This window comes from Malaclemys terrapin, chromosome 2 (assembly GCF_027887155.1).
Source record: "Malaclemys terrapin pileata isolate rMalTer1 chromosome 2, rMalTer1.hap1, whole genome shotgun sequence".
Lineage (NCBI taxonomy): Eukaryota > Metazoa > Chordata > Testudines > Emydidae > Malaclemys > Malaclemys terrapin.
Genome location: NC_071506.1, coordinates 38420660 through 38446444, shown reverse-complemented (window position 1 = coordinate 38446444; position 25785 = coordinate 38420660). Strand labels below are relative to the sequence as shown.

The 25785-nt window shown below is 41.0% G+C and overlaps 1 protein-coding gene across 2 annotated transcripts in view; it reads right to left on the bottom strand.

Moving 5' to 3' along the window:
• RGS22 (regulator of G protein signaling 22) overlaps positions 1 to 5500 on the bottom strand; it is a 101372-nt gene extending 95872 nt beyond the window's left edge. For both annotated transcript variants that reach the window (XM_054016643.1, XM_054016644.1), the window contains exons 1-2: positions 5420 to 5500; positions 4641 to 4669 (exon numbers count right to left, since the gene is read on the bottom strand). In XM_054016643.1, coding sequence (XP_053872618.1) covers positions 4641 to 4669; positions 5420 to 5444 — 54 coding nt within the window. In that variant the 5' untranslated portion in view covers positions 5445 to 5500. The remainder of the gene's footprint in view (positions 1 to 4640; positions 4670 to 5419) is intronic.
• Between the last annotated feature and the right edge of the window lie 20285 nt (positions 5501 to 25785).

The window sequence follows — 25785 nt, the reverse complement described above, 5'->3', positions numbered from 1 at the left end:
CTCTGAGTACCTTTCCCAGACCTGAAGAAGAGCTCTGTGTAGCTCAAAAGCTTTGTCTCTCTCACCAAAAGAAGTCAGTCCAATAAAAGATATTACCTCACGCACCTTGTCTCTCTAATATCCTGGGGTTGACACAGCTTCAACAACACTGCATACAATTTCTCAAACACTTTATTATTTCTGAGCATAAAAACTGTCTGTAGTCTAACTCTATCTATTGGCACTGTTAAAGTTCTTAAGAAGGCAAATCCTGACGCTTCCTCCATGGTGATTAAGTGCAACTATGCACATGGGGGACAGTATTTGATGGGGCATATAGGGCTTCCTGTGTACCAGCACTTAGGACCTGGGAGAGGCATGGAAGGGGAAGGGCAAAGATACAGTGAAACCTTGCAATAACGCGCCCCGCAATAATGCAAAATTGCATATAACACGATCATAAGTTGGCACCCCTTTAAGGCCGTAATACTGTACTGTTGCGTTTTGCTGGAATACTGTACTTTTTTTAACTACATTTATAAATAAACCACGTTCTTCCAGTCTTATAGGATAAAGTGACTTGTGGCCATTGCAGGCCCATTGCACTTAGTTCTCGGGTTGTACACGTATATGGTGTTTGCCTATGAACTTGTTATTAATTTCCTATATTTTTAAAAATATTTTACCGTTATGGATACGCCAGTTCGCATATGCAAGTCGTTTTCTGCCCAAGAGAAGTTGTACGCCCTGGATCAACTAAAGAAGGGCAAACAAACAACTCAGCTTGCTAGAGATCTAGGAATTAGCGAGTTCACTCTGCAAGGGTGGAAAAAAGAAGAAGAAAAGCTCCGTAGCCTACCCTGCATTCTTGAAGAGGAAACTGATTTACAGTGTAAAAAGGTCAAGTTTGCTAATGACGAAAGCCTAGATTCAGCCTTGTATCAATGGTTTGTCCAGGCTCGCTCAGAAGGGGTTCCTATTTCTGGCCCTATTCTGAAAGCTCAGGCAGAGAAATTTGATCACCTTATCAATGGAAATGAATCCAAATTTAAGGCGAGTAGCAGCTGGCTGGACAGATTCAAGAAAAGGCAGCCTATACGCCAAGTTCTTGTGTCTGGGGAAATCAGCTCAGCTGATAAAGAGGCTGTCGATTCCTACCCAATTGAGCTTAAAAAGTTGCTGGAGGAAGGTTGCTACACAGCCGATCAAGTTTACAACTGCGACGAGACTGATTTATGCTTTAAAATGTTACCAGATTACACCCTCGCAACCAAGACTGATAGTCACAAACGAGAAGGCTTTAAGCAGAGGAAGGACCGAGTCACTCTCTTGTTTTGCATCAACAAGTCTGGCAGCCACAAAGTCAGACCTCTGATGATCGGAAAAGCAAGGTCTCCCAGATGTTTTCATCATGTTAATATGAAGGCCCTTCCCTTTGAATACACCAACAGCAAGAATGCATGGATGAATAGCTCCATATTTAAAGACTGGTTCCATAAAACTTTTGTGCCAGCCGTTCGGGCTCATTTGCAAAAACTCAAGCAGGAGGAAAAAGCTCTCCTCCTGCTGGATAATTGCCTTGCCCACCCCCCAGCGGAAAATCTTGTCAGTCGTGATGGCAAGATTAAAGTCTCTTATTTCCCGAAGAACACTACGTCAGAAATCCAGCCACTGGACCAAGGCATCATATCGGTATTTAAGCAAAACTATCGTCGCAAAATGATCAAGCGGATGGTAGCGGATAACAACTCCTCTGTCGACACATCACTGACATCACTCAACTTGAAAGAAGTCTGTCACCTCGGCGGGAAAGCCTGGGATGCTATCTCCGCATGTTGCATTGAACGATGCTGGATAAAGGGTCTTGGTCCAGCTTTTCCATCATCTACACACAATGATGGTAATGATGACGAGCCTGAATTTACAAGATTCATTGAAGATGACGTATGTTTAGCCAAAGAAGCTAACGTCATCATGATATCCGCAACTGGTTTTCAGCAGATGACATCTGCCCCATATATGAACACATATCAGATGATGGAATTGTTGCAAATGTCAGCGGGAAGAATGAAGCTGCACCACCAGAGCCCGAAACCAGTGGCGATAATGATGACGACGATGATGGCACCTCAACTCCCCCACCAAAAGTGTCTGAGGCAGTAAAGCACCTAGAAGCCAGTTTGAGGTGGCTGGAAACTCAAGATGTGGACAGTGTCAAAATCCTCCAACTCAGAAGCATACTTGACTTTGCTAGAAGCCAACAGTTTGCGGCAAATAAACAGACCACACTAGATAGCTTTCTTAAGAAGTGATGAAATTTAAAATTATGGAGTCATGCAGCCAGATTGACTTTGCACTCTGCGCAATGATTAGTATAGTCGATTTAACATGTTTCTTTCATGTACATGTAATTAAATTACTACTTTTGTGTTTAAAACATGCTGGGATAACCGTTGGTTTTTTTACAAGACTTAAACTGACAGGCTTGAAATGGTAAACTTTCGTAACCCAGCTATAAAGTGACCCCGCATTTATCACGATCGAATTTTTTTGGACCCCAATTATCGCGTTATAGCATGGTATCACTGTATTTGAACTAAGCATTAAACAGGAGAATTTGGATCAAAGGGTTTGATCCAAAGCATAGTGAAGTCAGTGGAAAGACTCCCATTGACTTCAATAAGCTTTGAACCAGGTTCTTAGGCCCCAGTTTGGCAAAGCACTTAAGCATGTGCTTAACTTGAAGACAATGAAAAGCACATGCTTTAAATAAACATACGCTTAAGATCTCTCCTGAATCAAGGCATAAGGGCCTGATCTAGTGCCCAATGAAATTAGTGAAAGACGCCCATTTACTTCAATGGACATTGGATTGAGCCCTCCGTGCATAAGGACTTCCTTATTTATGTGAAAAGTTTTGTTAGAAACAGGTTGTGCATGTATAAAAAGTATCTATATTTCACATTTGCTGGGCATAAGTAATACATCATTAGATTTGAAATGGATAAAGACTAGTTTGATGATGATTAGATACAATAATATATAGTGTAAATACTTCTCTCATCTAAGTGAATTATTTGAAACAAAGTATTACTCACTGATTTAGAAGTCCTATGAAAATATACAGGTACATGTGTTTTTTATTTGCCAGGAATATGTTCTTTAAAGTCTTATATAGCAGCAAGAAATATAAACGAAGTGGGTCATTAATCCATACTACACTGTTAACGCAAGCTTTGCTACTTATTGCACTTATCTGCAAGTTTTTTAAAGAATATGAAAAAACAATAAAACTTTCCTATGGGCCTTTTATTTCAGCAACCAGTCTTATTTTCATTTCAAAATAATGTTTACACACTTACTATTTGCCTATTAGAGTCCATATAATTTTATATACAAAAAAACATTTTAGATGTTTGTGGCAATAGGCATTTTCTTTTAATTCGTTCCCTGATGTGTTCTATGGTGTACAATCCAAGTTATAATTATTAAAAGCAGCTCATGATTCCAATAGGCAGTCTGGATGAACTACAAATGGCTTGAATTTCCAGTGCTTATGCAGGCAAAACTTATTGAAGTAATTGGGAATTTTGCCTGCATACAGTATACAGGTATCAAGGGTCCTATTACTGTCAGTCTTAAAGCAGTGAAGGGATGATCATTTTGTCAGTAGTATCCTGTAAAAATGCTGTTTACATTTTCTCAGGAAACATATCCCATGACACTGTATCTATTCTATATACTAGCTTTCTCCATATCACTACCGTGAGTGTTCTAACACAGATACAGAATGATGTTTTAAGATACCCAAGGAGGATCTGAACACAGATAGACTTGGTAAGACAATAGAACAGTACATTTAATGCTGCTTTTACTGAAATAAAAAGTGCTCATAGATAAAAATCCAGTGCTCACTTTAAATGTCAAAGCCTTAAAGTGATGATAGAAACCCTGATCCTGCGCTGAATTCTGTATAGTGGATCCATGCACCTACTTGAGTTCCACTGAAGTCAAGGGGTCTGCCCACATGGAGTAGATTGTAGAATCAGAGCCTAACCCAATGTAAACTTTTGGTTTAGCTAGGTTATTAATATGTTATTATACATATTTTTGTTTATTCCTAAATGAAATTAACCTGGATTTCAATATATATTATTTATATTAGAGTAGCACCTAAGGGGTCTCCATCAGAGATAGAACTAAATATGTTTTTAAAACATGCATACTGCATAGGCATTCAAACAGGGAAAGGGATGTCATTTGGTATGAAACAATAAGCAGAGAACAGATGAATCAGCTCTCAAAATGGTAAGAAAAATGTATCTGTAGAACATATCAATTGGACCTTCCATCTATTTTCTTCCTTCCTTCCTCTACCATTGTGCTTTTCTTTATCTTTGCAATCTTATTCCCTTTAAATTTCTGTTTCACTTTTTCTAACACTGCAGCATTTTTTTTCTTAATCAAATGAAACACTGAGAAACTTTTTTTTTTTTTTAAAGAAACATTGTCAGAAGTAGCAGTATTCCTGCTGGGAAAAACATGTCAATGCTCAGCTACTACAATGGAAGAAATAAGAAACCATATAGTAGTAGACCTGCTATTTTCTCTGTAGTCCCAAAACAGAAAAATAATTATTGGTCCTTTCAAAGTTTACTTACAAATGCATCTTCTGTTATATCTGGAGGCTCTGAAACACAGATATAAAATACTACTTGTTATTCATCCAACACATTTCCATTTATGTTTGTTGAGGTCAATTTGACTGCACACATAATTTAGAGATTACTCTGAAAAATTAAATAAGTGATGGGACTCTACTAATTCCCTTGGTTTTCTGAAATAAAATAACCTGATCTGAGGAAATACAGCATTTCCTTAGAGTTTGTTTTATTGCCAACCCCAAGCATTTAAAAATCATGAATCAGATCTCAAAAAAATTATGGGATTATCTTAAATATCATGAGATCTTTTTTGAAAAATCATATATTGGGGATATTTGTCTTCTGCTTTTGAGCCTTTATGGTGCACTTGGGTCACATTTTCCAGCTTTACTCTGAAATCATGAAGACTAAAAACTTGCTCTTTTGATAAAGAAAGTTGAGATTCCCATGTAATTCCATGACTCAAGAAGCTGGGGCTAAACACACTAGATATTGTGAAACTCATGATAAAATCATGAGAACAGGCAACACAGGAAATGTTCCCAGGTGAAACAGATATGCTCCAAGTCTCAGCCACTTGAGAAACAGCTTCCCTTCTTTGGGATGCATATGAGGGAAGTGTTTATGATCTTTCATTCTTAGGACTGAAGAATTTTGCTGTATGAATTTCAAGGATATAATTTAAATCTCCCTCCTGGGAGTTGTCATCCCCATAGCCTGAGACATAGCCCTAAGTGGTTACTGCCCCTTTGTCCTGTTGGGAAAGCTTTACATACCAGTGGTCAGCCTCTTCTCCCTCATGTTGGAACTTTTTGTGCAGAGACTGAGTCCCCCGTTGTGTTAATGCTGCATTGTCCCTGGGACAGCCAGGAAATCCGTGCTCGGGGACCTGGAAAGAGGCTCAGCAGAACCTTGGCTCAGGGCACACAGGCTGCAGCAACCTGGCCTGGCTTTCTTGTGTGGTTCACAGCAAGTCTGGGTTGCTATGGAATTACAGACAATGCATGGAAAGAACATGAGCCATTAGCAAATACTTTTCCTCCTCTCTGAGCGTGACTCATCGAAACAAACTCACCAATTGGACAGGCTGGTGAGATTATCACTGTTCATCTCCAGGGGAGATATTATTTACTGATATGAGGTGGGCACAGGCAGGAAAAAAGATTAGATCAAACAAACTTCCCTAAACCAAACCTAAACAGCTCTCTTCCCAAGAGGATTCTGTTTTTCCCTGGAGGTACCACGCTCTCTCTTGCTTGTCTTGATTCAAGGGGCTGAGTATTATATGCACAGAGCCACTGGAAATCCCAGGCACTGTCTGCAATTCCCAATACACACCAGCAGAAAGGGGAAGCGGGGAGGGGTTGTGTCACTGAGTTTGAGGTGACATCCAGGGTGTTTCTTTAACAAGTACAGCAGACTCCATTGTGATGTTTTAGCTGCTGCCCTTGTGACAGCCTTCCCCTGTGAGCTTTGTAGCTGCTGATGCTCGCAGGGCCCTGACTCAGCAGGAACATAAAGATAGCTGCATTTTCCCATATTCAGGGAGGCACTATAAATAACCTGGGTGGGCAGGGAAGAGACTAAGGGAGGCAGAAGAGGGGGTGATCCTGGTCTAAGGATGTTAGTTTTTTCCTTCCCTGAGGAGAGCACTCTGGGAAAAGAAAGGAAACAGCCTTCCTTTTGAAATAGATACCAGAAATCTTTTCTTATACCTACAACAAAACAAGTAGCCAATCCCTATAGACTATATCATTAACGTGAATAATTGGTTATCTTTTTCTTGTGCCTGAAATTATTGACATGGTGGTGACTTGAAGCCTGGTAGAAAGAGAGAACTGTTATAATCCAACTGATCAAAAAAGCTTTACATGTACAAAACAGCCAACTTAGCCTAAGATGTTTTGTTAGTAAAGAAATATCCAGCTAGGCTGAGATTTTCAAAGGGGCCTAAGGGAGTTAGGCACCCAGTTCCCAGTGAAATCAGTGGAATTTGGGCCACCCAACTCCCTTTGGCTCCTTTTAAAATCTCAGCCTGGAAATTTTAAATCAAACAAAACACATTTAAGGCTATTTGGTGTTCTCTCCTCAGTTCAAACATCCTTTGTGTAGGTACATTTACCTTAGGTGGGGTACCAAGTCAGCCTTAGTTTTTTTTATAAGGTGGAAGGGATAGCTCAGTGGTTAGAGCATTGGCCTGCTAAAGCCAGGGTTAGGAGTTCAATCCTTGAGGGGGCCACTTAGGGATCTGGGGCAAAATCAGTACTTGGTCCTGCTAGTAAAGGCAAGGAGTTGGACTTGATGACCAATGTCTCTTCCAGTTCTAGGAGATAGGATATCTCCATTTATTTATTTTATAACACAGTTGTTTTCAAAGACATTATTTCTCAAGCTGAACTGGGTGTTTTTTTCCAAATATAAAATACGTTTATTGGATATTATTACTCTCCAACTGGAAGTTCCTTCCCAGAGTAAGTAATGTTCTGAAAACTAGCCAGAGAAATCCTGCTGGTATGACTGCTGTTGAGTGAGAATGCTGCTGAAATCTGAACTGTGATAATAAAGCATTATAAATGAGACTGGTTTAGTGCTGGAAGGAAAATGTTAGAAATTCTCCAAATTAAGTGGAAATTACAGCCAGCCAGGTAATTAAAATACTAATACATCCAACTGTCTAGATGAGAAACTGTTAGCTGTAACTGGTGTTCATTTAAAGTACTACCCTCTATTTAAGCAATAAGGCATAGACTGTACAGCAGTGCTGAATAATATAGCTGAGGTGTGCAGTGAAAACAAAGGTAAAGCCAAGTGCTTCTCATACATGGAGAACTGTATTATTAAAACAAGTGTAATGCAAAATGTAAATAATTTCAATCCTCTCAAATTAAGTGGCTTATAGATAATTACAGTATTGGTATAGTCAGTATTCTAGCAACTGATTAAAAAGTGTTTAATTACTTGCAAGTGGAGTTCCATGTAGGTAGTTTATAAGGAATGCAGACCAAAGGTTAATGCTGAAAAATGCACATCTGAATGCATCATTCACACCTGCTACACAATTTGGCATTTTTATTGTAATTATAAAATAACTTAAAAAAAAACATTTTAAATATTTAAAGTATTTTTTTTTAATTCTCCCACACAGTTCTTTGGAAGAGAGAAAATAGCAGCAATAATTTAACATAATATAATTTAAATACTTTTATATTTTAAATAATATAATTTTAATTCTTTCTAACTGACCGCATTACACTGCATTGAATAAACATTGTAATGACAACTAATAAAATAATTTTAAATATGTTAAATCAATTATTAAAATAGTATACCAGTCTCTCTTTCCTGCTCTCTAGGTTTCTCTAGGCTTCTGATAGCCCCTTATCTGCAGCCAGTTGCTTATTTTTAATTAAATAATAATAATAATAATAATAAATGGAAACTGGTTAATGTACCCTTTTTGAAAATAAAAAGTGAAAGCTACAAATCAACTCCATTGTGAGTGAAGTACCTTAAAAATGCAGCCATGTGATTCCATTCTGATCACTTGGATCCTCTAATAAGCTCACTCAACAGAAAATAACTTATTTCTCATACATATTTCTCATATTCTCAATGGATGAAATTCATTCTGGCATAAGGCACCTCAAAGCCCTCCAGAATATTGAAGTCCCACAATGGGACTAGGAAGTAGAGTTGCAGGGGACTTTCCATTTTCTGCATATCTTGGAAGGGGACTCAAGACCAACTCTGAATAAGCTTGTGTGTATTATTAGGAATAATAATAATTATGACTATTTGGGATTTTAGTAATGTTTGAAAGCCCTAATCAAGATCAGGACTTCATTGTATTCATCACTAAAAAAAAAAAAAAACACATAAGAAGACACAGACCCCGCCCTAAAGATCATCCATTCTGGAACTCAATTTCAGCTGCTTGTCTGGTTTTTCCTTCACGATCTCATCTCACTGCTAAATAGTTCTATTTGCAAAAGCTCAGTCTTGACTATCATCTGTGGCCTAATTTCCAACTGCTCCTCCTGTTTCTTAATTTGCAAGGCCTAAATAAGTTGCTTTTTCTTCAGAAACTGGTATCATATCTCTCAATCACATCCCACAGATGGTCAATTTCTCCACTGGGATTGGAGTCAACTTTCACACACAAAATAAAAGTTGCAAGAAAAAAAATCCTTTCCTGTGCACCTTGAGTTTAGACTGTCAGGATTTTGAACTCTTTTAGTAATGTGTGTGTCCTACCACTCACTATCAGTTTGTCATGGGCTCCTCTGAATTTGTTGCCACCACCATTCTCCCTAACCTGGGACTAGACATCCACACTTATATGAAATGCAAAAGCCCACAAAGGACCCCAGTTAACTTAGTGTTTATAGCATCTCTTTGGTTGATGGAACATTACAAAGAAGAATTTATGAAGTCACTTATCCTACTGTATACAGTCTTTATTTACAGAACAAAAATGTATGTAGGTTAAATATGCCAAAGGTCAGAACCAAATCCCAATAAAAAAACAACTAGATCAATCAATGAAAACCAAAACAAAAGAATCCTTCCTGTCCAATAGAACTGTAATTCTGATGCCACCAATTCCATGCATTCTGAAGTCATCACATACTACTGTCTTCCCATCACTATAGCATCCAATGCTTTCTTTGTTGCTAAGTGCCTAGATTGTCACTGTTATATTTATATCTATTTTGATTTGGAAAAAATATATACAATTTTGGTGACTTTTGCCATTTGTGGCATCTGGATTATTCCATTAAATACAGTGTTTGCTTGATTTCCTTTTTCTGCCATAAATCTATAGGTAATATACTTTAAAATACTGTCTAGATGCCTATCCCAGCACAAACATAATCAATATTCCCTCTTCTCTTCCCTTTTTTCTTCCACTTTCTCTCTCCTCCTTTCCCCTTTGTTCTGTGGTATATTTTGCTATATAAGCCTTAAGTCTATAAGTTTATAAGCCTTTTCCTTGTACTGCACCTTTAAAGCTCTAAGGACTCTTTTGTCTCATATTTCGGTTGCAGTTGAATACAGGTCATCAGAAGACACACACTGTGCTCTCTCTCATGGAGAATTTGCTTTTATTTCCTCTTGCTCTCTTAATCTAGGAAGGTACTAAAGATCATTCTGATGGAATGTATCTTTTTGGGGTTTGTGTATGGAGAAACTTAACACTTCCTCCCCATCTCCTTTCTCACGCCTTCTCCTTTTCTATTGCCTGTGGAAAGACCATCGGAGGGTGGAATTATGACATAAGAAGTAGCTCCTACTCTTTTTCCCATTTCTTTTCTCCTTTCCTATCTCTCTCCTTCCCCCAGTATTAATTGTCATTTTGAGTGTTATGATGATTAAATATTTAGAGCGTAAATCTAAAGAGTGTTTGATAAGCATAGGTTAGATATGGTCTGACACCTGTTAAACAAGATAAGCACAATAAGAGATATAGAACAGGAAGGGAAGGTAGTGGAGAGGTTATTGGGGAGAAGGTGATAGGAGGAATAACTGGAGGAAGTAGGTCTTAAGAAGGGATTTGAAGGGGGAAAGACAGGATGCCCAGCAGAAAAGTGATAGGAGGCTGCTCCAGCCAGAGGGGCAGCATGATATAAGGCACAAATCCAAGAGACAAAAGGAGGAGTAAAGCAGGAGGACTTGGGAGGAACGTAGAACTTGAGTCGGGGGAGTAGGAGGATGTGTAATAAAAATATAGGTGGAGGTGTGATTAAACTGCTTCAAAGGTAAGTAGGTTGAGGTAACACCTCCTCTCCCCATCATCATCCCTTCCGACATCCCCCTCCATCACTGTTGCCCTAGGAAGAGCTATTCTTGAGTGGTGGATTTGTAATAACCTCCCACCCCCTTGTCTTTCTTTTCTATCCTTCCTCTTATCTTCTTCTTCTTCCAGAAGTTTAAAAAAAATTGGTATCTGGACAGCTACAGGAAAAGGTGATTCAAAATACCCCACTCTTATCCAGATCAGATTAGAACTGTAAAAGTAGTTCATTGCACATAGAAACAGGTCTACAGAATACACTGACTTGATGTGTGAGCATGTCTCCCTCTAGTGGCTAGTCTCAGTGAAGATAAGAGCTGGTTCTTGGGTTATTCTGTTAGCTCAAATGAAATCTGGTTGTACTTTTGGTGTTAAAGCAAGTTTGGTCCTGCTGGAGATCATGGTGTCCATATGTAGGCTGCCAAAATTCATAATACCTGTAGGAGAGGATTTTCAAAAGCACTAAGTGACTGAGGAACACAAGTCCCATTGAAACAAGTGAATATTTATGTATGATATTATACAGGTAAAGAACACTTACCTTACAGAAACTGTGGTTCTTTGAGCTGTATTGTCCATATGGATTCCATGTGCCCCATGTGCCAACCTATGAGATTGGATTCTTTTGGCCAACAGTGTTCACTGGGGCTACACCTACACTCTAAATGTCATCAGATCCCCCTCCCATCCCAGGGCATAAAAGGCACAGCAGGCCCAACTGTTCCTCTGTTAAGAACATAAGAACAGCCATACTGGGTCAGATCAAAGGTCCATCTAGTCCAGTATCCTGTCTTCTGACAGTAGCCAACGCTAGGTGCCCCAGAGGGAATGAACAGAACAGGTAATCATCAAGTAATCCATCCCCTGTCGCCCATTCCCAGTTTCTGGCAAACAGAGGCTAGGGACACCATCCCTGCCCATCCTGGCTAATAGTCATTTGTGGATTTATCCTCCATGAATTTATCTAGTTCTTTTTTTAACCCTTTTATTGTCTTGGCCAGGTGATTTAGGACTCTTGTAGGGGGGAAAGAGGGAGGACAATACATCTCGAAGCATCACAGTTACTGTAAGGTAAGTAACTGTTCTTTCTTCTTTGAGTGACTGTCCACATGTATTCCACACTGGAAACTAGCAATCAGGAATTCAGAAAATATTTGAATGTCTCTGAATTTGCATTTTTAACTGAAAAAGAATTTTAGTTGAAAAATTTCAGTTCACTCTACCCTATGTTCTTGAGGAAGTTTCTCCATAAACTGCAATACCCTGTCCCATTTCGGGTAATCGTACTTTGACAAGAGCACCTGATAATTTGCGATGTGCATCTGCAGACTTGATAAGTAATTTTTCTTGCCAAATAAATCTATTTTTTTTATCCTGGTCTCTTTGAGTCATTTTTGGGGGTGCATGCTGTCTGGACCTTTCATACATTGCCACCACTTCCAGAGACTCAGGAACAGGGTGCTGGTAAAAATATTCAAACCCATTTGAAGGGATTGAAACCACCAACCTTGCCTTTTTAGACATAGGTGCTACTGATGCTGGTGTCTGCCATAACGTTTTTATTGGTTTCAACAGTCCTTCATTAATTGGCACAGCAAGATTTCCTGGCATGGAGGACTGCAGAATGTCCAGTAGCTTGTGCAATTTTTCCTGAACTACCTCCACAGGGATTTCTAATGTGTCTGCCATGTCACCCAGACATTCCTGAATTGTTTTGAACTCCTCTGGCTGAGTGGAAATGGAGGGCACTATTACCTTTTCTGGTGAGGCAGAAGAGATCACCGCTGGAACTGAGTGCTCTTTTGTCCACAAGTAACCTTCCTCACATTCCTGTTCCTTCTGGAATATAGTGTGAGTCTATGTTTGATATCTCTCTTCAACAAAGTTTTATGGGGAGGGAGATTAACTCTGGGCAGTGGTAGAAAGATAGGTTTCTTCTTCTGTTTCATACCCCAAGAGGCATAGTGGGGTCAAGATTGCTGAGGTAAGAGACTGGGGGCCAGTGTGGTGGATACCAAGGTGACTGTTCTACCTGAGATCCCATAGGTCTCTGCCTACAGTCACAATAGCTAGATTCCCTTTCAGACCAATAGGGGTCATACGAATGAAAATTAGGTGAGTGAGTGGGGACTCCTCCCTATTGTGCTCTGAAGGGGAGGAAGAAAATGAGTATTTCTCCTCTAATAGTGGGGTTACCTTAATATCTGGAATTCTAGGGTGAATTTGAGTGTCCTATACCAGTATAACTGAAGAGCTGACTGGTACCATAACAGTTTTGGTAGTCAGTACCAAAGTACAGGTTAATCTTAGCTGAAGATAGTAGTGATTCAGGCTGTGCTATCATCATAAGATTGCTTGGTACCAAAAGTAACGTAGGTGCTGAGAAAGTTGGTGCTGGGAGCAGCTGCACCACAGATGTTGTCACTGGAGTTGTTGTCACTGGAGTCATGAGCATATGGGTCACAGGCACCAATGTCAGTACTGACAGATTGGTACCAGGTAAAGTGTGAACTGCTGCCTGGGTGTCAGAGAGACCAATTTGGGGCCATTATCTGCCCTTTTACTGAGTAGTCTGGGACCAATGACTCCTTTTACTAGGGCTGAGGGAGGGTGACCTTGGTTTGTGCTCGCTGTGGGAAAGATATTCCTTCCGACCCCTTTCAGACCACTGGGTGGAGGAGAATTTAGCTGCTCTGCCAGTCTCAGTGGATGATAGTTTTGATGTCTTAGAAGAGTGCGCCTGGGAGCTCAGAACTGAGCTGCAGCTCACAGGAACATTAACTTAGAACTTACAGCATGTTCGGGGCCAGTAGACTGTTTTGCCTCCAGTTCTGAGGAACTCTCATTAAGCACACCAGGAGAAAAAGAAATTAAGCAGACCTTTCTCTCCTTCTGTGTTCTCTTGGAGAAGAAGTGACAGATTGAGCATTATGAGGGATATGTTCTTCTTCAAGACAAAAAAGACACTTCAAGTGCCTGTCATTAAGCAGACTAGCTGCAACACAAAAGGGGCAAGTTTTGAACTCCTGGGACCTTGTTTCAGCCATAGCAGCTAAATCCCAGGACTGAGGAAATCTCTCACACTAATACAAGTGATATATACAAACACACACACACACACACACACACATATATATATATATACATACAGACAACAAGTGTAACAAGAAGGAAAAAAACCTACATTGATTATACTATACTATCCCTCCACTATACTAACTCTACTAATATTGCTAACTGTATATGTACAAATTTAGTAAAATCATACAGTGCACAGAGAAGCAGACACTGCAGGGTTCTGTCTCACAGCCACAGATGGTAAGAAGAAACTGAAGGATGGTTGGGCCTGCTCTGCCCTGTATAACCTTGGGTGGGGGAGGCACACAAGGGCATCCATGGCACAGGCACTATCTCTACAGATACTGCTATGTACCAGAAGTGGAATACATGTGGACAGTCATTCAAATAACTGAACTACAAGAATATCAAGGGGTTTTGGTGACCTTAAAACTAGAAGAGTGAAGTTTGTGTAGTTTGCAATTGCATAACAAATGGGTATAGCCATAACCACATATTTCTTGTGTTGTTTTACAAATCTGAAAGAAATTACAAGTTTGTGTGACAAGTCATAAAGACAAATGCACAAAAGGCCCAGACCTGCAATCATTCTGTGCATGGAACTCTCATCAAAGTCAGTGAGAGTTTTGCCTATGGACAGAAGGGATCTGGTTTTAAAAAGCTGTACTATTAGTAAAGGAGGTACAGGGGAACATGAAAAAGAGCTTTAATGAGTTAATAAAAAGCAAAAGGATAGCAAAGAAAGTGCAAGTTACCTACTTAACAGAGAAAGAGAACCAATATCCAAAAATAAAGGCAAGGCTAAGATACATAACTATTTTGCTTTAGTCTTGATTAAAAAGGATAATGTAGCTTTAACAAAATATCTAATCCAGTAAAAACTAATAAAGAAAGAGGGGGGTCACAAGACAGATTCAGGATGAAATAATTTCAATAACAGTTCAAGAATTCTTAGCTAACTGGAATAACAGAATGAGTATCAGAAGCACAGGCCATTATGGTGAAGAACTCCTGGATGAGGTCTGTTATGATAAGTGGGCCTATAAATTTACTCTAATTGTGAGCCCAACTATAACTAGTATGTAAAGGTTCCAAAAATGTTACAATAAACTGTAATAACAAATGTTGATTGGAAAGGGTATGAAAATTAGACAGACTGAATTAGCTTAATCAAAAAGAGCTGCCAGCATGGTTCAAGGACTATGTTAAAATCATGCTTGGTAAAAATAGGATGTGGAATCAGAAATTAATCAATCAAAATTGGTATGTTGGATAGTAGGCCTAAATGTTGGACAAAATAAGGAGAGAATGGGCTATTCCACCTATCACTCCTTTTTTGGATCCTTAAAGAAAGAGACTTGTAGGGAAAATAGAAAAGAACAGATGCACACTACAGAAGTAAGCTTCACCTTTATGGCTACCACCTCCACAATCTCCTGGGACCCCAGGCCTTTGTCATCCTAATCCTTAGAGATGTTCTGATCAGACCAGACCAGAGGGAGAGACCCAGAAAACATCACCACCTCTACTGACCTGAAACCCTAGCGCCACCTGGGATAAAATGGGATTTAACAACAGCTCCAGCCAGAGGCGCCAACTCCCACGGGGGGAAATTGGTGGGTGCTCTGCACCCACCGGCAGCTCCCTGCCTCGCCCCCCCGCTCCAGCCCATCTCAACTCACTTCTTTTTTCCTCAGACAAACTCTCTCCAGCTAAAGGGAAAAAAGAATGAAAGAACAGATGGAGGCTGCTGGTGTGAGCTTCACCATCATGGCTGCCATCCCCATCATTTCCTCAGACTGTGGGGCTTTGTCATCCTAACCCTGGGAGATGCATTGAGAGGGCCAGTTCTAGGTTTTTGCCGCCCCAAGCAAAAAAATTTTTGGCTGCCCCCCACCCCCAGTCCTGGGCTCTCTCTCTCCCCCCCCCCCCACCTGCACCCCCTGCCACCCCAGCCCTGGGCTCCCCACCACCAGTGATGACTCTGCCCGCTCCCCCCTCACCTCCAGCCGGTCCGACACTGGCAGGGTCGGGGTAAGCAGCGGGGCTCCCAGGCCACGCCTCAGCCCAGAGTCCCTCCATCCAGGGCTCCCGCCTCCAGGACCGGCCAGGACCCGGGAGGGCAGAGCCGGGGGATCACCCCGGCAGAGGGCTGAGGAGCCGGGGCAGGGTAGCCCCAGAGGCAGCGGAGCCCTGGAGAGCGGGACGCAGGCCCCTCACGACAGCGCCCCGCCCTCTATGGCCCCGCTGCTGCTGCTGCTTCTGGCCGCCCTGCCACAGTCCCTGGGCGGCTTGGGCCGCTTCGCCCAGCCCTGGCTGCAGCGCTGGGGGTGGCTGCCCTGCAGCACCTGCAGGCAGCTCCATGTGCCCCGTGGGGTGTCCCCCAGCATGAGTGTCCCCCACTCGAAGCCTGCCCGGCCCAGCCACAAGGTGTGGGCGCTGCTCCCCCGCGGCGCGAACTGCAGCGGCCCCAGGGCACCCCCCGCACACGACGCGCTGCTGCTGCCAGGGCTGGCTCTAGGCTTTTGCCACCGGAAGCACAAAAAAAAAAAAATGGCCAGAATGCTGCCCTTGAAAATGTGCTGCCCCAAGCACATGCTTGGTTTGCTGGTGCCTAGAGCTGGCCCTGTGCATTGACTGGGCCAGAGAGAGGGATCCAAATGACTTCACAGACTATTGGGGGTGGGGAAGGGGTGGGAAGGAGGTTCCTTCTAAAACTCTCTCCAGTTAACAGGAAAGGGAACAAGAGTTGTTGTTAAAATGAAAACCTTACTTAATACTTTACATTTCAAATGCTTTAACTGTTGTTTCTTCTCTGTATCTTTAATAAAAGGTTAAAAGGATTTTTAATGGTGTGTTTGTCATGGTACTAAGAAGGCTGAGGGCTCTGTATACCAAACCCCAGACCTTGTTTAACACTGTTTAATGTTGGACAGTGACTGGGCTATGTTAACACCTTTAGCTCATATATTACATCTAAATCAATACAACAGGTCCCAAATGAATGAAAAGGGCAAACACAGATGGGGGGGGAAAGGTTAATTCATGGAATTATAAAAGTATAAATTACGTTTTAATATCTGGAAAATTGGTAAAAATAATAAGGAAGTTAATTTGTAACCACCTATAGGGAGATAAAGTCATACACATAGTGGTAGGCAATAATGATTTATCAAAAACAAATCATAAGTATAAATGTATCTCTTTGATATAACAACAAGCTTACAGGGAAAAGGAAACAGTTATTTCTCAATAGGATATATGTCAGCTATAAATAAGCCTTGTGATATCATTTCATAGAGAATTCTTACGGGGAAACTGGAAAAATATGTATTAGAGGAAACTCTAATCATGCTGATACACAAATTATTTTAAAAAATCAAACTCATTGAACACTGAAAGCTTGATTATGTTCCCAGTTATACCTACTGGTTTTACACCAGTGTAAATCCACTGACTTTAATGGATTTAATCCTGACTTATCCCAGTATAAGAACAGAATTGGGCCTAAAGAACATACAATAAGATACAGTACGAGTAAGTTCTGGGTCCAATTATATTAAATATTGTATTGGTATCTTAAGAGAGTTGAATAGTATTGTAATCAACTTCACAGATGAATTTTGAAAGGAATCATTAATACTTTAGTGTAAAGGATAAAACCTCAGTGAGATCTTGGTGGTTTGGAGAAATGAGTTAAAAATAATAAAATGAAATTCTGTGGAGACAAATATGAAGTATAGAAAGGAGTTACCAAATTTACAAATGTAAATCAGTACAACACAAAAAGATCATGAGTCAGCAATGAAATAATTACAGCAAGATGTGTGTCAATCGATCGATAGATTCTTTTAACAGAAATATTGACTTTCTTGTCAGTGGTCAAGCTGCAGTTGGAGTATCATTGATTTCAATGGGAAGTGAAGTCACTCAGCACGTTACAGGATTGGGTGCACAACAGATAGACAATGAACTATGATGTAGTCTTACTTTCTGCACTCTTGCTGTCAGAGTTGAGATATGTTGGTGGGACAGTGTACAGAAGCTTGCACTGTTACTGCCTGTGCTGTTACTGTGCTGAACCTATCTTGTGGGTTGACAGAGGACTTTAATCCCTAGGACTGGCTAGCACCTTTCACTATCACTAAGTGGGCATGGGCCCAGACAGACTTACTTTTTTGAATTTTTGTTGTTGCTGTTAACATGTTTAATACCAACCCCCAGCCCTGGAATTCCTCAATCTCTGATGAAGGTGGGGTGGGGTGGGGTGGGGTAGAGTGTTGATACATAGGTGTTTCACTGAATAGAGCCCTGCTGGAGTTCATAAACATCTAGTTAAGATTTTGTTTTAGAGTAAGGAGAAGTGGGAGATGAACACATTAGTTTCCCAAATTCTAACCCAATTTTAACCCCATCTAATAAGATAACATTAAAGGGACACAACATCTTAATATCTAAAAACCTAATAAGTTTTTTAAAAATGAACTGAGAAGATAGTTTCAGGTACTACACATTCCCCTAGGTCCCCCTCCTACTTTTTTTTTTCTTTACAACTACATTTTCCTATCTTAAAAAAATATTTTTCTCTCCCCTGTTGCTATGTGGAAGACCCACATAAACAATAGGGGAAATTACTGTATGCAAAATACTGAAATGTATACACTGAAAAAAACATTTCCCCCTAATCTCCTTCAGTTATGGTAACTTTGTGCATTGCTTATAAATTAACAGTAGTAGGTAAATATAGAGATTTTTAATATTAATAAGCCATTTTTTCCAAATTTAGCGACTATCAGAGCATTAAGCTTCTATAGTATAAAATGTTTTTAATATTAAATTAATTTGCCAGTCTTAATGCAAGTAAGGAAAATAATTATAAGTACTAAACAGTTTTCTTTCTTTCACAAATCTTTGGTGTCCCCTAGTGGTAAAACCTTTCAAACACACTCTCTGCTGCTCAATAGGCAACATTTAATTAATTTCAAATTAAGGGCAAAGTTCGGGAAGAAAACACCTTCTGAAACATCACAATGTGAGCATATCTAAATGATTAACTGAGCAATCTTCTGTGACCTGTGTGCTTCCTCTCCTCCTTTCCCTGTTGTATAGTATAGCCTCACTTATCTGTTACATCCATCAGACTGTAAACTCTTCAGCATAGGGACTGTCTTCTGTGTGAAATTCCTAGCACACTTGTGAACGCTATCTAATAACTAAAGTAATTAATATAGTCCTTATTCATACAAACTTCATAATTTAAGCAATACACCTATATTCTAATCCAGTCTATCCAGAAAAAAATGAGATAAAGAGGATAGGTAAATATTTTCAAAAGTGCCTACATGATTTAGGAGACTAAGTCTCATTGAAAGTCAGACTTAAGGACTTATTTTTAAAGGTATTTAGCCACCTAAACATGCAAAATTTGGCCATTAGGCTCCTAATTTACTTTTGAGAATGGAATTTACACTCCTAGCTACTTAGGCACTTTTGAAAAAAATACCCATAATTTTAAGTTGGAAGAACTATCAAATTAAATAGAAGTTTTTCAGTGAAATACAACCTCAAAAAGGAGAGGGCTTGAACTGACAGGTATAATAGATTAAAAGATTCTTCTTCTTCTGTATTGCATTTTTAGAAAATATTCTTCCAGTTCATGTAGAGACTGATCCAATTCCCACTAAAATTAGGGGAAAGATTCTACTTGATTACAATGGGTATTGGATTCACTCTCAAAACAAATTGCTTATTTTGGGGGACTAGTGACAAATATAAGTGTGATCTTGTAGTTAAGACACTGAACTGTGGCTCAGAAGATCCAATTTCAATTCCCTTTTCTGCCATAGACTCCATGTGACCTTTAGCCCTAGTTTCTCATCTGTAAAATGAGGATATTGCTACTTTCCCACCCTTTGTCTTTCTCAATAAGTTAGACTGTAAACTAGTTGGGAAGGGATGTTCTATCTCTTTACTATGGGGACATCCAACATGTAGAACAATGTGGCCCTGATCCCAGTTGAGGCCTCTAGAATCTACCCCAACATAAATAATAATAAGAGATGGTGTTGCAGGCCTCTAAGGAGAGTTAATACAATGAGATTTAAGGAAATGCACTAAAGTGCTATAATCTGCATTTTATAAATGAAAATTGAGTTCAGCGCATATTTCTATGGTGAATGTTCCGACTAACCAGGCTGTGAAATACAGTCAGTACTTTCTCATTCACTGAAGATAGAATGTGAACGTGACACACTGCTTTTTTTCTTTTTAAATACATTGTATTCTATATAGATATTATTATATCACAGTCATGACCATCCTATCTGAATGCCTTCCAATAGTGCATTAAGCAACATACCCACACATCTGTCACTTGTTGTTTGTTCTCTCATCCTCTTTCCAGGAGAGACTAACATCAGAGAGCCCGGAAAACTCATTGCAATTCATAGTATTTGCAATGTTAAAGGAAAATACATTGTGTGATAGCTTCATTGAACCAGGAATTACTAAGAGGGATTAATGATAGGGGGAAAGAGGACCCAGTGTGTGAACTTTTAAAACTTTAGATAAACTTATTTCTGTGATCACTGTCTGTACAATCTGGTTAATGACTGAGACATTCAGCACAAACAACTAAATATCAGAGGGGTAGCCATGTTAGTCTGGATCTGTAAAAAGCAACAGAGAGTCCTGTGGCACCTTTAAGACTAACAGATGTATTGGAGCATAAGCTTTCGTGGGTGAATACCCACTTCGTCAGACACATGCGAAAGCTTATGCTCCAATACATCTGTTAGTCTTAAAGGTGCCACAAAACAACTAAATGTTTTTCTACTGATTGAGTTAATTGCACTAGCTCAGGCCCAGCTGAGAACATGAGTATTAATACTGTACAGCAATAACCTGCAGTATGTCTTTATATCCACTTGCTCAGTATATTAGAAAGTTATTTGAAGCAAATAACGTTATTAGTTTTTATAATAGGCTTAATTTCCCATTACTAACATTGCCTGATATTGTTACCCTTTGTTGACCCAGTTAGCCACAATTTGGGGTCTGACTGATTGTTTTGGTTAGGAACAGAAATTGATGAAATCAGGTATTTATTTGATGCGAGGTTGTTTATTTACAAAGAACGCACACATTAACTGTTTCCCTGAAAAATAGTAGGAATCAAACAACAGGAGACAGTTTCTTTGCTCATAGTTCCTAGCCTCTTTCCAGTCAGCACTTAACCCAAAAGCACTTTCTCACTGGGCTTTTCTCAGGGCAAGATTGCCAGTACTTGTTCTGGCTGTATCCTTGGCTTTCTGCTGATTCCAATACTGCTTTTCTGGTGTTGCTTCTAATTCTGTCACACATACCTCCACTAAACATTACCCAGTGTGATATATCAGGACACAATCCAGGCTAGTGGGGAGCTGTCTTTCCCCTGCCCTGCAACCATGGGTGCCTTACAATGCCTTGGTGATGTAGCTCCCATCTGGGCCATTCACAAACAACCTTCCAGCATGCAAGCGCCACCCTGAGTGTCTGTGTGTAACTGCAGTCTGCCATCTATATCCTGGCTCTCACCAACCTTGGTTATGCTTAAGGTTAAGATTTTGTCATGGGCAATAAAGTACTTTTAGTAAAAGTCATGGACAGGTCATAGGCAATAAACAAAAATTCACAGAAGCCCGTGACCTGTCCCTGACTTTTACTAAAAATAAGTGAGACAAAATAAGAAGGGGGGAGGGGGTCCAGCACCAACTGCTGCTGCAGCTCCAGATTCCCCTACCACTTGTGGTGTCTGGGAGCTGCAGGGGGCCCCATGTTGCAGCTTGGAGCTCCAGGGCCAGTGGCTGGGAGCTCCTGGGTGTCCCCCCATTCCCTGCGGCTACAGGGCTGAAGCAGAAAATGTCACTGAGATCTCTGGAAGTCACAGATTCCATTATTACTTCAAGATAATAAGTCCATTATTCCTTTAAGGGAATAATATGCCATTTTATTATCTTAAATAGAGTTATCCAGACACTTCAGTTTAAACAGACTGAGTTAGTTAAAACAGTAAAACAAGTTTATTAACTAGAAAGAGGTAGATTTTAAGTGAGTACAAGTAATGAGGCATAAAAGTCAGAAATGGTTACAAGAGTAATAAAGATAAAATGCTTGCTAATATCTACCTAAGAAACTTTCTCATCACATGCTCCAGCAGATTACCTACCAAGTAAACTTCAGGTGAGGGCCCTTCCCCCAAAATCCAACAGCTGTTTTCTTTTGTCCTCGCAGGTGCAGAGAATACAATGGGCGGGGTGAGAAAGAGGGATGTGTGCTTCTTCTTTTTATAGTTCTTTCCCTCCTTTGAGAAGCATTTCCAGCTGGAAGCAAAGCGATAGGCAGTCTGGTGAAGAAAGGAAACTCCATGCTGTTTCTTTGTTAAAAATGTAGATTTTTGTCTCTGCTCCCTTCCTTGCCAAAGAATGGCCACTTAGCAGGCAATGGTCCATCAACTTCGTTGACACCTGGCTGAGGCATCAACTTGTCCTTTGTCTCTGAGGAACTGGTTTAGCCACTCCCCAGATTTATCTGGGAAACATACTTCTGTCATAATTTCAGTTTATGTTCATAACTTTATATAATGTTACTATGCATTTTGCCAAGATATTATAGATCAGCAAATTATGAGTTTTTAAATGATACCTCACAAGGCGTATCTTGTACAAACATTATTACAATAGTGTGTAGGGTATGATCACAGGTATATTCTGTCACATCCAGCAAAACCCCTCTTCCCCCGATTCCATTTCTGAGATATTACATGTACCTTTGTTTTGGCAGAGACACACACGTGTTTGGGTAGATGATCCTATTTTAAATGAAGTGCAGTAGTTACAGCTACTTTCTTCAATGAGGTATCACCGAATCCATAACAATATTTATATATTTTCAGTAGATTTTAACTGTAGTTTAAGAGCTTGTGCACATGCTATCAGAGCCCTTTGTTAAGTTTGTACAGTAAATTACAAAGGATAAAAAGAGGTGGAATGGTTAGATAATTGCACTAATGAGTTCAGAGCCTACTTTTGGTCCTCCACTATTATGTATGCAAAACATATGAAGAAGTTACTCACCTTGCACAGTAACAAGGGCTCTTCGAGATGTGCGTCCCTCGGGGTGCTCCACTTTAGGTGTTGGTGTGTCCCTGTGCTGCAGATCAGAAATTTTTGGCAGCAGTGCTTGGTCAGGGTGTGCATTTGCAGTAGTCATCATGTTGCCATTGGTGCCTCATATAGCGTGTGTGCGACCCCATCCTTCAGTTCCTTCTCTACCGCAGAGCTGGATGAACAAACTCTGAAGCAGAGGGGAAGAGGGTGGGTAGTGGAGCACCCACAGGGGGACACATCTCAAAGAACTCACATTATTATACAAGGTGAGTAACTTCTTCTTCTTCAAGTAGTGTCTGTAGAGCAATGCCCTACTGTGGATGGTAGGGGCTTTGGAGTCGTATGTGTTGTGGCAGAGAGCATGGTAAAGCCTAGTATAGCATCTGACATAGAGCATTGAGTGATGGCATAGTATTTTGCAAAGGTGTGCTCTGATGCCCATGTGAAAGCCCTACATATATCTATTAGAGGGACATTGTTCAGGAAGGCTATAGATGTAGCCATGGCCCAGGTAGAATGAGATTGGATGCCCAGTGGGGGTTCCTTGTTGAGCAAACAGTAGCAAAGTTAGATACAAGTAGAGATCCATTTAGATAGTCTCGGGGTTGATATTGCACAGCCTTTGGAGCATTCTGTGGTGGAAATAAGCAGCCTTGGGGATTTCTGGAAGAGTTTGGTTCTGTCTAAATAGAATGCTATGGCTCATCTGATATCGAGTGTATGTAGGATGGCCTCTTGTGAATTCCCATATGGCTTTGGGTAAAATATGAGTAGGTGTATGGTTTGGTTTACATGGAAAGATGTCACTATTTTGGGTAAAAATTTGGGGTGTGGTCACATGATCTTGTCTTTAGTGAACACGGTGTAAGGGGGCTCAGCCATAAGTGCCCCGATTTCACTGACTCGTCGAGCTGAGGTGATCGCTACCAAAAACACGACTTTCATAGACAACGAAGGAGTGAACAAGTCACCAGTGGTGCTCTGGTGGGCATTTGAGTACAATATTCAAATCCTATGGGGGTGTAGGTTGTCGGACTTCCGGGAACATGTTCTGTATACTAATAAAGCAGCATCTAATGGTTGGATGAGCAAAGCCTGACGTTCCCCACACCTTGTAGTGAAAGACTGTAATAGCCGCTAGGTGTAGTTTGAGCTTATGGATACGCCCGATTCTTTGGGTATGTCTACACTACGAAATTAGGTCGATTTTATAGAAGTCAATTTTTAGAAATCGATTTTATACAGTCGATTGCGTATGTCCCCGCTAAACACATTAAGTCAGCAGAGTGCGTCCTCACTACCATGGCTAGCATCGACTTACAGAGTGGTGCACTGTGGGTAGCTATCCCACAGTTCCCGCAGTCTCTGCTGCCCATTGGAATTCTGGGTTAAGCTCCTAATGCCTGATGGGGCAAAAACATTGTCGTGGGTGGTTTTAGGTACATGTCATCAGGCGCCCCTCCCTCTGTGAAAGCAACAGCAGACAATCGTTTTGCGCCTTTTTTCCTGAGTTATCCGTGCAGATGCCATACCACAGCAAGCTTAGAGCCTGCTCAGCTCACTGTCACCACTGTTGTTGTGAGCACTGTAAACACCTCACACATTATCCTAGAGTATATGTAGAACCGGACTAAGAGACGCCAGCACGAGGAGGATTTTGATGAGGACATGGACACAGACATTCCTGAAAGCACAGGCTGTGGCAATTGGGACATCATGGTGGCAGTAGGGCTGGTTGATACAGTGGAACACCGATTCTGGCAAACAAGGTAAACAAGCACAGACTGGTGGGATCACATAGTGTTGCAGGTATGGGATGATTCACAGTGGCTGCGAAACTTTTGCATGCGTAAGGCCACTTTCCTCGAACTCTGTGAGTTGCTTTCCCCCACCCTGAAGCACAGGAATACCAAGATGAGAGCTGTCCTGACAGTTGAGAAGCGAGTGGCGATAGCCCCATGGAAGCTTGCAATGTCTGATTGCTACTGGTCAGTCGGGAATCAATTTGGAGTAGGCAAGTCTACTTGGGGGCTGCTGTGATCCAAGTAGCCAATGCCGTGAAAGGTGCATGACGCTCGCATATTTAGGAACTCCGGGCTGTTCGAGCAGCTGCAAGAAGGGACTTACTTCCCAGACCAGAAAATTACCATTGGGGCTGTTGAAATGCCAATAGTTATCCCTGGGGACCCAGCCTACCCCTTGCTCCCATGGCTCATGAAGGCACAGGCAGCCTGGACAGTAATAAGGAGCTCAACAGTAATAAGGAGCTCAACTATAGGCTGAGCAAGTGCAGAATGGTGGTAGAATGTGCCTTTGGACATTTAAAAGCTCGCTGGCACTGTTTGCTGAGTAGGTCAGATCTCAGTGCAACCAACATTCCCATTGTTATTGCTGCTTGCTGTGTGCTCCATAATATTTGTGAAAGTAAGGGGGAGACGTTTATGGCGGGGTGGGAGGTTGAGGCAAATCGCCTGGTGTCCGATTTTGAGCAGCCAGACATCAGGGTGATTAGAAGAGCACAGCACAGCGTGCTGCGCATCAGAGAGGCTTTGAAAACCAGTTTCATGACTGGCCAGGCTTTGGTGTGACAGTTGTGTGTGTTTCTCCTTGATGCAAACCTGCCCCCTTTGTTGATTTTAATTTCCTGTATGCCAACCACCCACCCCCCTTCGAAATAAAGTAACTATTGTTTTGAAACCATGCATTCTTTATTAATTTTTTAAAAATGAGATAACAGACAAGGTAGCCTGGGTGGGGTGGGGGAGGAGGGAAGGACAAGGCCACATTGTTTATTGTAGCCACACTAAAAATCAAACTGTTTGAATGACAGCCTTCTGTTGCTTGGGCCATCCTCTGGAGTGGAGTGGCTGAGTGCCCGGAGCCTTCCCCACTGCGTTCTTGGGCATCTGGGTGAGGCAGATATGGAACTTGGGGAGGAGGGCATGCAGTTATACTGTGGATGCAGCGGGGGTCTGTGCTCTTGTTGGCTTTCCTGCAGCTCCAACAGATGCTTCATCATGTCCGTTTGCTCCCCCAACAGACACTTCATCATATCCAAGTATCAGAGGGGTAGCCGTGTTAGTCTGAATCTGTAAAAAGCAACAGAGGGTCCTGAGACACCTTT